At 42.3% G+C, this 17,497-nt stretch overlaps 1 protein-coding gene across 1 annotated transcript in view; it reads right to left on the bottom strand.

The window, feature by feature from the left end:
* LOC145401549 (putative glutamate receptor) overlaps positions 1-17,497 on the bottom strand; it is a 43,894-nt gene that overhangs the window by 7,040 nt on the left and 19,357 nt on the right. The window contains exons 2-5 of the mRNA XM_080273786.1: positions 8,940-9,143; positions 7,048-7,177; positions 5,466-5,653; positions 4,051-4,321 (exon numbers count right to left, since the gene is read on the bottom strand). Of these exons, the coding sequence (XP_080129912.1) occupies positions 4,051-4,321; positions 5,466-5,653; positions 7,048-7,177; positions 8,940-9,143 (793 nt within the window). The remainder of the gene's footprint in view (positions 1-4,050; positions 4,322-5,465; positions 5,654-7,047; positions 7,178-8,939; positions 9,144-17,497) is intronic.

Here is a 17,497-nt window from a genome sequence, read left to right as displayed (position 1 = left end):
TCATATATTTTACAGATATATAGCTAGATTAGTCAGAGTAACATTGTACTACATGGTAAGTCAACCATTTCTGTGAATTAAACGGGCATGCCAACATTATCGATTGAATCAGAGACGAAGTATTTCACATCGTATCCGACCCCAGGGTGGCGATACTGGTTTTTATCGAAGGTACGCGACTGGTCAACTGTGGAACAGCCTTTTTCAGTGTGTCTTTTCCTTCGCCAATGGCCTCCTTAAGCACAGTATGTTTTGGAACTTAGTTATGAGATGATCTTGACTGTAGTCTTTTTTTTTTTTTTTTTTTTTAACGTTCTTTGTGATTGAAAACATTCGTAGCTTTCAGCCTCTGATTCCTTCCTTCTGAAAACTGAAACATTTGAAAGAGATTGATCTGGTAGACAGGCACGCTGCGGGCCCGTAGCCACCATGAGGCAGAAGAGTCGGTGGTATACCCTTCCCCAGATCACACCACTGTTCAGTGCATTCTCAGGCCCTAAAGTAGCTTGAATACAAATATGCAGTAGTAGGCTAACATTAAATGACTAACTGGAAATCGAGTTGGTTAAAAACTGTCCAGTTTCATCTTTAGGTACTGTACCCTCAAACTGCACTATTTGTGCTCCTATTATATAATACATATTCTGAGGGGCATGCCCGTGGTTCCCCCATGCAGAGCTGTGTTCTTGTTTATTTTTAAGCTCCGGCTGTCTTGCTTTGACAGAATCGAATTTGTGAACACAAAGATCAACAACTGGACTGACATGTAGGTAGGGTAGGTAAACAGAAATAAATACACAGCGCAATTCTCAGGCTGACCTTAATCGCCGTGTACCGTAATGTCTTATCACTGATTACACGACTGTGTTCTCCAGTACTTTGTCTTAGTTTCTCCTAATGAACCTCTTCATCCTTGAAGCATTGAGAATTTCCAATTTTTCAGTAAATCCCCCCATTACTTTTTCATAATCCAGTAGACAGACAGATAGGCAGAGTTCCACGTTCACCTTCGAAGTTGGAGGCACTAACTGGGAAAGAAGATATTACTGTATAAGCTTTAATAAACTAGCAATACTAAAATAAACACGTAAATAGTCAGGACGATGGCATTAGAATAGCTAGAGTACTGGAACCCCTGTAGACCAGAGACAATTTTTAAAGTCAAATTTTGCGATCTCCAGACGGTTTTATTCAGCTTAGAAGATACTTTCGAGCAAGAGGAGTTAGAAACAGCTTCCATTAACCCCATGGCTACTCGATGACTCTCCGTAGCGCAGAAAAATAATATAACAGCAGCAAGTATAAAATATAAAAGATGCCTAGGAGTACGAGAGCTTATACATGTTGAACTGTAGAAAGCCATGATGCTGAGGCCACAGCATTATTTATATTAGCTGGAAAATAATGTTACTAACAATAACGTTCTGGCTTTTATACTTACTCTTAGTGTGGCTTTAGTTGAAACAGAATACTAAACTTCTTCCGACCATGAGGGGGTTGTACTCAAATACTTTGAAATAATAATAATCTTTGACTGATAAGAGGCACGTATATTGTTTTGTTTTATTTTTAATTAGGTTCATTGGAACAGCGTGGTGGACTGAAGAGGTTAGACAGGCTGTGGCACAAAAGAAGAAAGCATACAATGAATGGATGAGAAATAGGGGCGTGGAAGAAGTTGAGAGGCGGAAGAGAGAGTTATATGTAGAAAGAAAGAGAGAGGTGAAAAGATTAGTAAGAGAGAGTAAGAAGAGAGTGGATGAGGAATTTGGAAGGAATTTGAGTGTAAAGTGGAGGGACTGTAAGAAAATGTTCTGGAGAGAGGTGAAGAGAGTAAGACAGGGTGGAAGTGAGGTTAGCAGGGGAGTGAAAGATAAAAATGGTAGATTGCTAGTGGAGAAGGGGGAAAAAGTGAGCAGATGGTGAGAACACTTTAAGGAATTGTTGAACATACAGGATGGAAGTGATGCGCGTATAATTGGCTGGGGAATGGCTGGGAGAAGGAGGGAGGTGAGAAGACAGGAAGAAATCAGTAGGATAGAAGCTGTGGAAGCAATGAAGAAAGTTTAACTGGGGAAAGCCCAAGGAATTGATGGAGTGTGTGGTGAAATGCTGAAGCATGGGGGAGAGATAGTAGTAGAATGGATGTAGAAGATGTGCAGATTGGCCTGGGAGGAAGGTAGAGTCCAGGAGGATTGGAAGTCAGGTATAATTATTCCCTTGTACAAAGGAAAAGGGAAAAAGAAGTGTGTGGTAATCATAGCGGCATTTGTCTTCTTAGTATAATAGGAAAAGTGTATGGTAGGATACTTATTGACAGAGTTAGAGAAAGAACAGAGGAATTAGTTGGAGAAGAACAGGGAGGCTTTAGGAAGGGAAGAGGTTGTGTAGATCAGATATTCATTCTTAGATCTTTAGTGCAAAAGTTTCTACAGTAGAGAAGGGAAAGAAGTTGTATGTTGCTTTCATGGATTTGGAGAATGCATATGACAGGGTGGATAGACAAGGATTGTGGAAAGTATTAAGAATGTATGGAGTAGATGGGAAGTTGTTGAATGCTGTGAAGAGTATGTATGATGGTGCTAAGGCTGCAGTGTGTGTGCATGGTGAACTGAGTGAATTTTTCTCTTTGGAGGTTGGGTTGAAACAGGGATGTGTCATGTCTCCATGGTTGTTCAATCTGTACATGGATGGCGTAATAAAAGAGGTACAAGGTAGGGTAGTGGACGTTGGAGTGGCCCTGGTGAGAGAGAATAGTGTTTGGAAACTCCCTGTACTGTTGTTTGCAGATGATACTGTGTTGTTGAGTGAAGACGAAGGGGAGCTGCAAGGCTTGGTGGATGAGTTTGGGAGAGTGTGTAAGAAACGGAATCTAAAGGTGAATGTAGGGAAGAGAAAAGTGATGGTCTTTGAGAGAGGTGAAGTCAGTGAATGTACAGCGAGGTTGGATGGTAAGGAATTGGAATATGTGAGTACGTTTAAGTACTTGGGTAGTGTGATGAGTAAGGATGGAGGTTTGGAGGGTGAAGTGCTTGAAAGGGTACAGCAGGGAAGAAAAGTTGCTGGTTCCTTGAAAGCAGTGATAAGAAACAGGGAAGTGAGCATGGAAGTGAAAAAGTTACTACATGACAGTATTGTGATACCAACTTTAACGTATGGAAGTGAAGCTTGGACGTTGTTGGAAGGACACAAGTCAAGAGTGAGAGCTGTGGAAATGAGTTACTTAAGAGGAGCCTGTGGAGTCACATGGAGAGACAGGCTGACGAATGAGGATATAAAGGAGTGTTGTGGTGTGGATGTGGATGTGATAGGAAGCGTTAGGAGGAATACACTGAGGTGGTTTGGCCATGTGGAGAGGATGGAGGGTGAAAGACTGACGAAGAGAGTGTATGTGAGTGAGTTGGAGGGGGGAAGAGGGAGGGGGAGGCCGAGGATGAGATGGAGGGATGGGGTGGAGAGGTATATGAGAGAGGGGGGTGTGAGTTGGGAGCAGGGCAGTGAAATGGCGGGGGACAGGGCGACGTGGAGGCCACCCCAGACGGGATTGAGGCGTCTGGCAATAGATAGATAGACAGATAGGTTCATTGTTATCAGTAATTCACCGCTGTGCTTTATGTAATTCTCTCTCTCTCTCTCTCTCTCTTTCTCTCTCTCTCTGAATCAATACATTCATCAATATATCTATTTGTTTATTTATTGATGTGTGTGTCTGCATATCTCTGCTTATCTGTCTGTTTATCTGTCTATCCATCCATCCATCCATCCATCCATGTGTCTATCCGTCTGTCTATCAATCCATTCATTTATCTGTATTTATCTATCGGTATGTTTATCTGTGTATCTGCCTATCTATCTATATCGGTGTGTCTGTCTGTGTACCTGTATCTATATCTGTGTGTCTCTCTTTGTACCAGTCTATCTGTCTGTATCTATCTGTCTATCTTTCCTTCCACCTATCAATCTGTCTGTCTGTCTGTCTCTATATCTATCCCTATTTGTCCATCTGTCTAAGTCCATCTATCTATCAATCCCTTATCTCACATCTCTCACCTGTATAAGTACCATTGCTAAGGAGCGCCCCCCACATCTTGTCCCTGGGCTCCCACACCACATACGTGAAATTTAACGCGGCCGCCAGCACCTTCAGTAGCCTCGTGTCTATGCAGTCCTTCAGCCGCAGCTCAGGCCCCTTCACCTCGAGCCTCACCGGGTTCTCTGCATCGTCAGCCTGGTCAGTGCCTTCGTGGGGTGGCCTGATGTCGTAGCAGGAGAAGGGCGCGTACTCTAGGGTGGCGATTTGGAAGGTGTGCCCGTGGAAGTTCTGGTGAAGGAAGGGTGATGGGGAAAAGGAAGCTGAGTGTGGAGTTGTTAACCACACACACACACACACACACACACACACACACACACACACACACACACACACCAGCCTGATGATCCCAAAACATGATCTTGATTCGAATTCTTAGGGCACGTCCACACGTGTACTTAAACATGTGTTAACACAGCTGGCAACATGTTTGGATACATGCATGCAGCAGTATTTGAACAGATGTATGCAAACATGTTACAGTGCAGGTTCAAACCTGCTGGCAGAAGAGGTGATGGGATAAGTGCGTCCATACGAGGCAGCTGAGGCTTCATCATGATGTTGCCAACATGATCTGGACGCTGCTGTTCCCAGCATGCTTGCAGCTTGTTCGTTATTGTGTTGTATATATGTTGCCAGCACTAGTTCCAGCACACGTGTGGACACACACTTACGTCAGTCATTAGATGATAACAAACACGAAATATAATATTAAATCTTCCTCTCAAAATCCGGATTGCAAGACAGTGATATGCGTGGGGTAGAGTATTATATCCCACTGAAGTATGATAATAATTAATAGAGATTACCTTGGTGTTGGTTGTCTTTTTACGATATCAGCACACAGCAATTTAAACGCTCTCCCCCATTTCCATTCTTCACCCCTGACACATATACAGAAATATAATGGTCGTCTGGGCATTGTATAGTAATGGAGTCGACATCTGTTGCTACAAGGACTTTGATTCCGACATCACTGTTTCCTTTTCGTCCATATAGCACCACCAACACGTTATACCATAACACCATTTCCGAATGAGATCCCCGGTATGTGACTGTAGACTGATAGGTGTTAGTGTCTGTTACAGTCACTTTTTAAACACTTCGGTTGTGGTTTGTCACTTGCCTTTACAAGATTATTTTGTTGGTGGATGCATCATGTTAGACAGCACTATGTAGTAGCTCTAGTACCATCATGTTTAATTAAATTACTGCATTTCACAGACCGTAAGACACTTTTGTAAGAAGATACGGCGTTCAAATTTGAGTCACCTCTGTTGGTGTAGTGAAGGCGAACAACTGGACCCCAGAAAATGGCCTCCTAGCTTATGTCTATAACTGCTTACTTAGATAACTTATGAACTGGCGCACTCACTTTGAACGAGTCCGGGTATAGATGTGTCTCGTTGACCTGCCCCTTGTTGGGGTGCCAGAGGTCAGCCAGGGTGACCTGGGGCTGACCCTGGCGGCAGTATGAGCAAGGAGTGAGCAGGGGATAGGTGCGGTGGGAAGAGGGAGTGGTGGAGGGCAGCCAGCCCGTCACCACTGTGTTGTAAGATGAACCTAAGAACGAAAAAGAGGACAATGAGAAATTTGGTTGAGTGTTCCCTGTAATACGGTGATGTATACCGGGTATATAAGTACACACACACACACACACACACACATATATATATATATATATATATATATATATATATATATATATATATATATATATATATATATATATATATGTGTGTGTGTGTGTGTGTGTGTGTGTGTGTGTGTGTGTGACAAGCAGATAAGCAGACATTACAGGAAAAAATATTTGTACGTCAGAGGCCTAACATTGTGAGGGAACATTCGCGGTCAAATGCATGACATTTCCCGAAGTTTACATCATACTTGTAAATGCGCGTATTTGTTTGCATTTGTATCTCACATGAAGGCACAAGACAAACAGGCTCGAGGTCACATTCGAATCGAACTTTCCCCGTACCGTAACCGCGTTCGTCTCCGAATATAACATGTACCCTTACTGGGATGATTATTTAGACTCAGGTGGTTCCACGACGTTCTTATCACAGTTTTTAGGGTATAAAATAATATTAAAAGTCTAAATGAAAAGAATGAAAGTTTTTTGAGACACTAGACCCGGATATTGTATATATACATTCACGTAGGCGGATCTAGACAGCTATTCTGGGGGTCCAAGCAAGAAAGGGTCTCTATAGACGGCTATTCTGAGGGGGGGGGGCAAGCAAAAAAGGGGCGCCCGCCAGTAGCCAGCGTATTTAAATTTTCGCTGCTTATTACGTATGTATCTAATTATTATCAGTAACTTTTGAAAGGTTAGGCCAGACGTACAGTGAACATTTTCTATTGGAAAACGTTCATTAACGTCCCCATTTCCACAAGAACGCAAACACATGTATTAGAAGATAGTTTTTGTGTGCGGCATCATATTCTGGATGGGGGCGAGGTGCCAGACGCTTCTTCTTGCCTATGGCCCTAGGAGTTGAAAGGAACAAGAGGGGCAGCAAACAACTGGAATTACAGAGGAGTGCCAACATATCCCCTGGGGGGACCATGGCCCCAATGACCCCCCCCCAAATCCCCCAGTGTACATTCATAAAAGATTCAGACCAATCGACCCAGAAATAAGTCCCTAGGCTGTGGCAACGAGTGTTTGTAAGTATAGTCCGTTTACCTAAACTTGGTCCATAATTTATTATTTTTTTCTGCATCTTATTTCACGCAGCTCCATGGCAGACTATGACAATAGTATGAATCTACATTCTTTCCATTGTACGTCTTCGTGACTGGTATCGCATTCTAGTATTAATTTTTTTGTCACCACTCACCATTCAATATGGACGGAAGGCAGTTTTAGGCCATGTTAGAGTAAAATGTATATAATACATTAGGAAAAAATCGTGAAAAGAAAAACAATAATAATGAAGCGTAACAATTACCAAGAATGTTGTGTTGTGCAGTGCGAGTCAGGAGGTCGTTTGCAGGACCCCCGACGTAGGCCAGCACCAGCCTCACTGCACCCTCGTACCAACCACCTCTCTGCGCCACCACCAGTGTTTCACCTACAGCCTGCAACGCCACACTTCTTAAGCAGTCGTTTACTGTTTATTCATTTAGTTAGTCATATGGATTATGTCATGTTATTTTTTTCGGTATTTTATTATTTTGGTGGAAGATGGAGTAGGAGAATAAAATGGACAGCAAAATAGTCATTTTCTGATTTGTAAAAATTTCCCTACAGTAATGTTAATAACACCTTTCCCTTATATTCTTGCGGTTTTCACAGGGAATGGCTAAAGTAAACGTTTGTACCTATGTCACTTACTCCCTCACCTAGCTGCACCATTTTGAAGGATGGGTCCAGACCTTATGTAAGTGAACTGTTTTATCTAGGAAAACGAAATTTTGCTTAGTGGCAGGATTGGTTTCCCGGAGGTCCCGGCCAATGCGGTATTTAGGACATAGTTTTTACCTACAAACATGAAACTTTTTACAATGGTGGACCTCCACCCGAAGTAGGTCGTAGAGAGGGTGAGACCTCCGGAGGCCGTTCCCTACGGTGAGGGGGGGGGGAGTACTACGAGGGTCCTGGGCGACGCTTGTACGGACAGTCATTTTATTTTTAAACCTATGAAAACGAAATTTTGCAAAGTGGTAGTCTTCTTCCCTGATCTGGTTTTATGCAGGGTGGGACTCCCCCGTCTTCCCATGGAGGATGCGGCCCCTAGTTTCAATGCAGAGGTGATTTTGTTTTAATTACCTTGGAGAACGAAATTTTGCACTCACGTAGACCTCTGCATGGACCAGGATTAGGCAGGGTGGGACCCTTGGTGACGCATCGTAATTACCGTAATTGTTTCTATCTCTTTCGAACAAACAGGGGTGGGTGTGGCTATCAAAGGTGTCTATTGTTTTGTTTCATGTGTATATTTACTGATGTTAACTACTGGATTCTGGTTAGTTTTTACTGTTGTGTTTTAGTAGCTTTTGAAATTACCTACAGGCAGGATACAGTAATGTCACTCCCATGACGTACCGGGTATTCTTGATTGATATTCATTCTTGAAACTCCCTGAAGGTTATTTAAGAGAAACTTTTCGAACTAACAAATTGAATATAGCTTTCAGAGACCCCTTCAGGAAAAAAACGTCTCTCCTAAGATGAATAGTTTCGTGTGAAGGTAGCAGTAATAAGCTAGAAAGATACGTCCCCACATTTTATTGCAAGGGTTAACACCTCTGTAATCCTTCACCAGTAGAAAAATAGTAGGAATGCCAAACTCGAGAGTGGCAAGGCACTTACAGGATTTTGCGTCTTGTTTATAATATACCTATAGTGCTATCTAACAACCTCATATCAGTGCTGATGTAGGGAAATCCAGTCATCTGATGACAAAAGATTCCGCTAGTTATTCCGGTCAAATACCAATACTTCTTGCAGATTCTCTAATCACAAGGATGATCATATGTTTACGAGACAATACCGCTACTGTACTTCCATCAGTAGTAAGAATATTCCCCACATTATTACCTGTCAGCTGACGCTGATTTTATGTCCAACCGAATGACCGATGATAATAGAAACTTAACCACACACAACACCTATAACTGAGAATCACTGTGTATTTCCGGGTCTAGGAGAGATATGAATAGTACTGTACCAGTGGTCAGACGTAAGGACCAATTAAAAGATTTGAATTCAAACAGACAGCATCATGCCAGACTTAGTTTATCATGTCAGGTGTGTGTGTGTGTGTGTGTGTGTGTGTGTGTGTGTGTGTGTGTGTGTGTGTGTGTGTGTGTGTGTGTGTGTGTGTGTGTGTGCGTGTTACCTCCAAATCATCCAGTAAGACAAAAGCAACGCATAGGTCTTCATTGGCCCTGCGATGCCTATGTGTGATGAGTGTGTAGTGCAGTGGCGGTGGGGGTGTGGCCAGGAATGTGTCCACACCCCACACCACCACATCCTCACCCACACCACCAACAGTCGCTACAGCCACGTCCTCGAAGTGGGTGTTCTCACGGAAGATCACCACCTGAAAAAGAAAAATACTGCAAGCGATTTAATTAATATTTTAGCATCCGTAACTAGGTGACTGCGTGGAGTGGTAACCATATAACCAATAAACAGACGCCTTGTGGACTAGTCGGTTAAGGCGCTGCAGACGGATGTGGCCTTTACGAGTCATAATCCTAGGGGTGATTAGGATTTACTGTTCATATATTTCCACACTGGGATGAGCAACTGGCCTCCCTCAGCTTAATTTTTTTTTTTTTTTTTTTTTTTTTTGCCATTGAGGCCGGAGCCCTTGGTCATTAAGGCAAAATATATACATGTATATACATTTACACATATATATATACATACATACATACATACACACATCCATGCATATGAACATACACATTTTCATGCACACGTACATATATATATAATAATTTTTATTTTATTATTTTTTTGTATTTTTATTTTTATTATTTTTTATTTTTTTTTATATTTTTAACGTTATATTACTTATAAACTAAAATGCCTAATATAAAGACCCTAAAACTAATCACCTAACAGACAAATCGCTAACCTATACTAAATCCTAAGAGACAAATAACTAGACCTACACTAATGGTAATAAAGCCTCGATCAAGAGAACACCATCGACTGCAGATATGTAATGCCTTTCTACATTATATACCTGCACTCATCTCCTGGTGACTGTCAGTCGAGGCACAACCTAATATAGGAGACATCAATATATGAAAGGGAACCAGACGAGTCAGGAACATTTCCATATACGTCAGCTGTCGGCCTTAATTAGAATAACTTAAGCAAGATGGTATCATGTATTTACATAATTTATACAAAAAGTGAAGAACCTCGCCCAGCAGACCACCATCGACTGCAAGTGCCCAATACCTTTCTATATTGCACACTTGCACTCATCAGCTGGTGACTTAGTCGAGGAACGGGGTTTAATGTAGGGGACATCAATATTAGAAATAGATCAGTGGGTGGAGGAACTATTTCAAATACGTCAACTGTCAACCCTAATTAACAGTACAATACACACATATTTACAGTTGATAAAAACCATAACCATACCGTAAAAAAGTCACATCACTCTGATCAGTCCGGTCTTTCTCAAGATCTGCTGCGCCGCAGTAATTTATAAGTGACGCACGTTCACGAATAAATCGCCGACAGCGCAGGATGATATGACTGATAGATAACACCGCATTACAGATGTCACAGTGCGGTGGGAAGCGTCTTTCCATATATGGTTTCATGTGAGTTAAAATGGTGGCATTGAGCCGTAGTCGTGCCAACACTTTTTCTTCTAGGCGACTGGGACGGTTGGCAGTGTCCCAGTCGCCCAGGTACGGCTTACAGGCTGGAATATTTAGTCTGGTCCACTGACCTTGCCACAGAAGATTTATTGATTTCTTTCCGAGAGAGAGACTCGACCGTAGATCACGAGGAAGTCCCAAGTCTCCTCGAGCTCTACAGCCGACTTTGCAAGTAAGTCAGCCTGCTCATTGCCGTAGATACGACAATGACCAGGCACCCAGATCAGCGTGAATGACTTGTTGCATGAATGCATCTTATTAACAATGCGGCCCTGGATCTCGTGAGAGTCCCTAGTGCAAGATGCAATTGCCTGAAGGGCTGATTTTGAATCTGAAAATATGACAAATGAGTCATGCCTAGAATTGAGAGCATAGTCTATGGCTTTGTCAATAGCAAAAAGTTCTGAAGTAAACACAGATGTATGAGTCGGCAACCGATACCTGAGGGCACATTCAGTCGACCACACACTTGCACCCACACATTCACTCGACTTGGAGCCGTCGGTGTACATGTGGTGGGACCCCAAGTGACGAATGATGATGTTACGAAACAAGTGGTGGACCTCCGCCTCCGGCGCCTTGGCCTTTGGTGCTGGGAGCCATGTAACATCAACTGTAAAGCCAGGTGGCTCCTAAGGCGCTATATTTTTTAACACCAACTTGTCACAGTCACTGGGGTCCACACCAAGCTCCTGAGTCAGTAAGTGGAGGCGAACGGCAAGTGGCCGACGCACCCCCCGCAGAAGGTGGTGGTATTGACGCATGGGGCTACAGGCCACATTGCCGATATTACTTTTCCTATATAAATGTCCTTACGTCGTAGGACAAGGCCAGGTGGTCACGGTGAATACGGAGGGGAGGCACATTCGCCTCCATTTCCATACGAGCCACACGGGTACACCGGACGGCTCCAAGACACATTCGCAAACATTTATTCTGTAGCACATCCAATCCTTTCAGCGTGGCATCGGATGCCGAGCCATACACCTGTGAGCCATAGTCTAGCTTCGATCGAATAAGGGACTTATACACCATTAATAAAGATTTTCTGTCGGCACCCCAGGTAGTACCCGCTAGGTACTTGAGGACATTTAACGGTTTATCACAACGAGCAAGCAAAGTATTAACGTGAAGTTTAAAATTCATTCTACGGTCAAAATGTATTCCTAAAAATTTTACAGAATTTTGAAAAGGTACCGCCTGATTATCCAAAGTTAAGCACAAATTAGGTACGTTACGATTGGTGAAGACTTCAGCGGCACACTTACGGACGGAAAACTTAAATCCCCACTGCAAGGCCCATAGGTGGACGGAGTCAAGGGCTGCTTGAATCCGCCCAGCCGAAAATTGTGCATTACGGGAAGAGTGCCATATTGCACAACCGTCAGCGTAGAGCGAGTATTTAAGATTCCTCGGGATGGGAGCTGATGACAGAATATCATTGATCATAATACTAAACAAAGTAGGACTTAGCACACTTCCCTGCGGCACCCCGTTTTCCTGGATAAATATATCCGATGTTACATTACGGGGCAATTTGACAGAGAAAGTCCTGTCCCTTAAGAAATTTGAAATAAAAATAGGCAAATTTCCTCTTGAACTATAAACATAGAGCTTCATTAGTATACCTTGTCGCCATGTCATGTCATAGGCTTTATGGATGTCCAAGAACACCCCTATCATGAATTCTTTATTGGCAAATGCCTCTGCAATACAATACTCCAAATTCATTAAATGATCTAGTGAACGTCTGTATTTACGGAAGCCACATTGTTGATCATTTAACAAATTCTTCGACTCTAAAACAAAAAGAAGCCTATTGTTTACCATACGTTCCATGGCCTTACATAGACAAGAAGTCAACACAATAGGACGAAATGAAGTGGGATTCATAAGACGACCAGCTTCTTTGGGTATCGGTATGACGTGCGCAAAGTGCCATGAGTTTGGGAACGTTCGAGACGCCCAAATCTCATTGTACAATGCTAACATCTTAATCAGGTTGTCCTGATTAAGATGCTGGATCATACCGTAGGTGGTGGTGTCTGGTCCAGGGCTGGTGTCTTTACAGGATTTAAGGGCAAGGAGCAGTTCATCTAGCGTAAACTCTTGGTTGTACGGGGAGTCTACGTCTTCTGTGGCAAAGTCTAATATCTGTAGCTCAGCCATGCGTTTATGATGTTGAAAACGCGGATCATAATTGGCTTAGCTACTTACATGACAAAAACTAGAGGAGAGCCAGAAAAACACGTCTAAACTCTCCGCGACCATGCATAAAATTCCCCTCAGCTTAAATTCCGTGACTGTTGACTAGTCCCGGGTCACTGCACACCACACGGGAGGGAGTGGATGATGGAAGGATGTAAGGTGGACCGCACAGTAGATAAATTGTTTGGCTTAAACACACACACACACACACACACACACACACACACACACACACACACACACACACACACACCAAAACCAAAACCAAAACCAAATTTAATATCCTGTAATTGTCTTAATCCCTTCGGTACCATGACAGCTTCGTATCAGAATTATTGATATGCAAGAGGATAGAGAAAAATAATACGTTCACCTAAAAGAAGTGGTGTGAATATGTGCAACGCATGGAGGGGTTGACAGAGAGAGTGTATAGAAACGAAGGTGATGGGATGATGATGAGAGAAGGACTGAGAGCAAGGTGGAGAAATATAGTAGAGTACATGAGGGAGGGAGGGTCAGAGTGGCGAAAGGGAGTGTCAAGATGTTTTTTGTCGCGCGACCACCCAGCATAAACTCTGGGATTAGGTGTGTATCGATAGACTAGTAGGTAGATAAATAGACACATTGGCAGACATGATCAGAAAACTTTGATAGATATATTAGACATATATACGGTACTCGTGAAGATAGAAAATTGACCAATATACTGTGTATTTTGAGTAACTTACCTTATAACATCCTAATAGATTATGCTCCATCACATCTATCAACATTTCAGCCACTTCTTCCGCTGGTGGGTGATGCTGATGGTTGTGATTAATGGTGGTGAGGGTGTTGGTGGAATTATAGTGGAGGGACAGTCTTTCACCTCGGGACTTATGTAAGGGGCTGGGATTGTGGTAGCGCTCGGGATGGTAATAGTTGTGGTTGTTGTTGGTAGTGGTACTTGTGGAGTGAGGATAGTGGTGGCTGTGGTTATTGATATGGGTGGTTGTTGTGTTGGTGGTGAAAATGAGGCTGGTCAACATCATCAGCAACAACAACAACCACAGTCGAGTTTCATCCATGTTTTGCAATCCCCGCTGCCCAGAGGAAAAAAGAAGCATTAACACCTTCGATACAGTGACGTCTGTATGTTCCTTTCTTTTATCTCCAGATATTTTACCCAGCTTTCAAGAGTTCCCTAGCTGACAAGGGATTAAAGGATTATACATATCTATCTATCTATCTATCTGTCTATCTATATATCTATCTACCTCTATATCTATCTATCTATCTATCTATCTATCTATATCTATCTATCTATCTATCTATATATATATATCTATATATATATATTTCTCAATATATATATATATATATATATATATATATATATATATATATCCTCCAGCTCAAAGCGTCTATCCTCAGCTGCATAGAATTAACTGGAAATTACACACTTGAGAGAGAGAGAAAGAGAGAGAGAGAGACAGAGACAGACAGACAGACGGACGGACAGAGAGACAGAGAGAGACTTCGTATTCATGGGTAAACTAGTTAGTAAAAGTAAAAATGTCAACACCTTCAGCCCGAGGAAGACTTTCTCATTTAAATCTGGCGATTTTATTCAGCTTGGGAGTAATATCTAGCAGTGAAGGGGTCTATCTAACCCATCCAGTTGAAAAATCTCCCCTCAGCTGCATGAATAAAAAATTATCTAGTGATAGAAAGAATAAGGCAAAGAAATTGAAGGATGTCATCGACTGGAAGTGGCTGATAGGAATATAGAAGACCTGAAATGACAGAATCTTTGGGAAGCAAGACTCGTTATGCCCTTGAAACAACAATTGTTTCATAATGAGAAGTATATGATATGAAGACAATCGTTAAGCTACAACATCAGTAAGTTTTAAGAGGTATCATGGTATTAAGGTAGTTCGAACTTCTTACAGAAATACTTACGTTTTGACTCAGTCGGAGGCGGTGAACTTATGGCTTATAATAATATATTTTCCGTCTTATATACCGAGTCAGGAGCCTTTGTTAGTGATATTTCTCTCACATTTTGTTGTTCGAGATAATTTTAGCCCCTAGAAGAAAGGTGCGAGATAAGGGGGCAGGAGGGAGAGATGGAAGGGATGGAGGTTGAGAAAGACGACCTTCGTATTTTGAGGTGATAAATTTTCCGTGAAACCAATCAACTGGCTCCCACTACCAGATGTCACTCCCACCTTTGTTTAGGATTCGGTCAGTGTCAATGTATCCCCCGGTGAACGAAAGCTAATTGTGGTTTTGATGTCATGCTGCCGGCTCCACCACCGTGCCCCAGAGCTAATTGATGCAATATCTCAGTCACTCGGCCACCTTTGCCTGTATAGCTCTTCACACACAAAAGGCCTGTACTAATGCAACGCCAATCGGTCTTCAAGGTTCTACTGTAGGCTGCCGATCTCGTTTCTCTCCCTCCCCCCCCCCTCCCTCCGACACTCGCGATACGTCACAAACTGTAAACCCAATATTTCCGTTGCAGGGCCGCCTTTTAACCTGCAACTTTTCATACACAGTAGACTTATGATACAGGGAAGGCCTGGCAGATTTTGAGGCTGAACATCCGCCCTATGTCGGTAACTAAGCCATCTCTTGTTGACCAGTTTTATGTGTACAGTAGGCCTGTGAAAAAGGTGAAGCCTATCAAGGTTCTAGATCCCTTCCCCACCCCTCCCACCACAAACCTAACTTAGAGCAGTGTATGAATGATGTAGGTCAGTAGCCAGGAAACCTCTGGTTGTATTAATTTACGCAGATAATTTGCCTGTGGTAAAGGTAAAAAATATTAAGTTTCAGTGTTCTTTGTTCATCCTTCGCCTCTCAGCGTATTATAGTGACCAGGTTACATTTATTTTATCTTTACATTTACGAGTACACATGCGGTGTATGAGTCCTTGGTAATAGCTTAACGGTGAGTATATCTTGATAATGGTCTTTCAGAGAAAAAAAAATAAGAAAAACACCCCTTCTCCCCTTTGCTAACTCTCCATTTTCCCAAGTCAGTGTCTATTAGTTTCATACATCAAAATTCATGTGTTTAAACAATCCCATCCATTCTACCTCTGCACCACAGTTTATGGATGCCGAATCTCAGTGCCTGGGCTTCCTCTGGTTCTGATGCCTTTACACACATAACAGGCCTGTAGTAAATGCACAGTATATTGATTTTCAGTTTTATGTCGTACCCTCCCGTCCCCCATCATCAGCAACACGTCACTGTCTATAAACACCGGATCTCAGTAATCAGCCCACCTTTGGGCATGCAGCGTTAAGTAAGCTTGTGGTAAAGGTGAACCCCATTGATTTTCAGTGTTCCAGTGCCCCCACCCTCCACACCAGTGCCCTTTGGTTGTATCACTGAACACACACATTAGGCTTATGGCAAAGGCCCAGCCTACTGATTTTCGGTGTTCAGTGTGGTACGATATTGAAGGAAATGGCTAACAGGTAATAGACTAGTGTTTGGCACTCTATGCACGTAATTTGTATAGTTACACCCGCGCTCGCGAAGCGAGAGTGGTATTATGTTTTGAGCGGTGTGTGTGTGTGTGTGTGTGTGTGTGTGTGTGTGTGTGTGTGTGTGTGTGTGTTTAACAAACTAACTCAAACAGTGTTCGTCTGATTTTAGCCAGATTTGGTGGAAGGTTTGAAGGTCAACCCATGAGAAAATCCACTGTTTTTTAGAACAATAGGTCATAGGTCAAGATCACTGAGCAAGATCAAACGATTACTTAGCAAAACCAACGTAAGCAGTTTGAATCCAATATAGACCAAACCAAGATGAAAGGTTTAGGGTAAGGCAAGAATTAAATAATTCAGTTATGAGAACACTTAGTGAAAGGTCAAGGTCACAGTACAAGGTTAAAGCTCGACAAGTGTGTTTGAGTGTTAAAATGTCTCAAACAGTTTTGGTTCGATTTTAATCAAACTCGGTGGATAGTTTAAGGGTTAGCCAAGAAGCAGACCTGTAATTTTTTAGAACGCTTTGTCAAAGGTCAAGATCACAGGGCAAGGTCAACTTAATCACTTTTTTTATCCGATTTAGACCAGAGTTTGTAAAAGGGTTGAAGATCAGGAAAGAATAACTGGATTCGATTATGAGAAAAACGTCAAGGTCACTGTTAGAGCTGGCGAACAAGATTTGGTGGAATGGTTTAGGGTAAGAAGTAATTAGATTCTGAGTATAATTTGTCGAGGTGAATGTAACATGTCAGTCAAATATTCTGCGTCTGGACCAGTTACTGCGTGCGGGTGTTGCACTTTCTGAGTGCTCCTTCATGTTTTATCCCTGATACCTCCGAGTGACTATGGTATTCAGTTAAGGGAAGACCTCTTGCCGGGAAAAGATTAATGAAGGGTCTATCCAACCCTTTCAGTTTGAAAAATCTCTCAACCCGAATAAAATCGTCTGGAATTGGAAGAATAACGTGACAAAACATATTGCACGGAAAAGGATATCCAGTTGATATAGGGAAATTTACAGCTTTTCATTATTCATTAATTTTGCATAATGCCTCATAATATTAGATTGTATGTAATATTCAGTACCAGAGAGAGAGAGAGAGAGAGAGAGAGTTAATTGTCTGAAGGTTAACTGTTCCCACGTTGATTGAGTTTTGTGATATTGATGACACCTACACCCACAGAACTTATACACACGCTCATGTACACACACGAAAGACGTACATAAGTTTGTTTACACACACAGGCGTACATAATCTTATGTACACACACAAAAGCGTTCATAAGATAACCCCTTCAGCCAGAGGACATCTTTTATATTTTATTGCCTCTACGACCTATAGATTTA

This window comes from Coenobita brevimanus, chromosome 1 (genome assembly GCF_032717465.1).
Source record: "Coenobita brevimanus isolate Jiangsu-jjx chromosome 1, ASM3271746v2, whole genome shotgun sequence".
NCBI classification, from domain to species: domain Eukaryota; kingdom Metazoa; phylum Arthropoda; class Malacostraca; order Decapoda; family Coenobitidae; genus Coenobita; species Coenobita brevimanus.
Note: the sequence above shows the minus strand (reverse complement) of the source record. Positions and strands in the feature narration are given on the sequence as shown.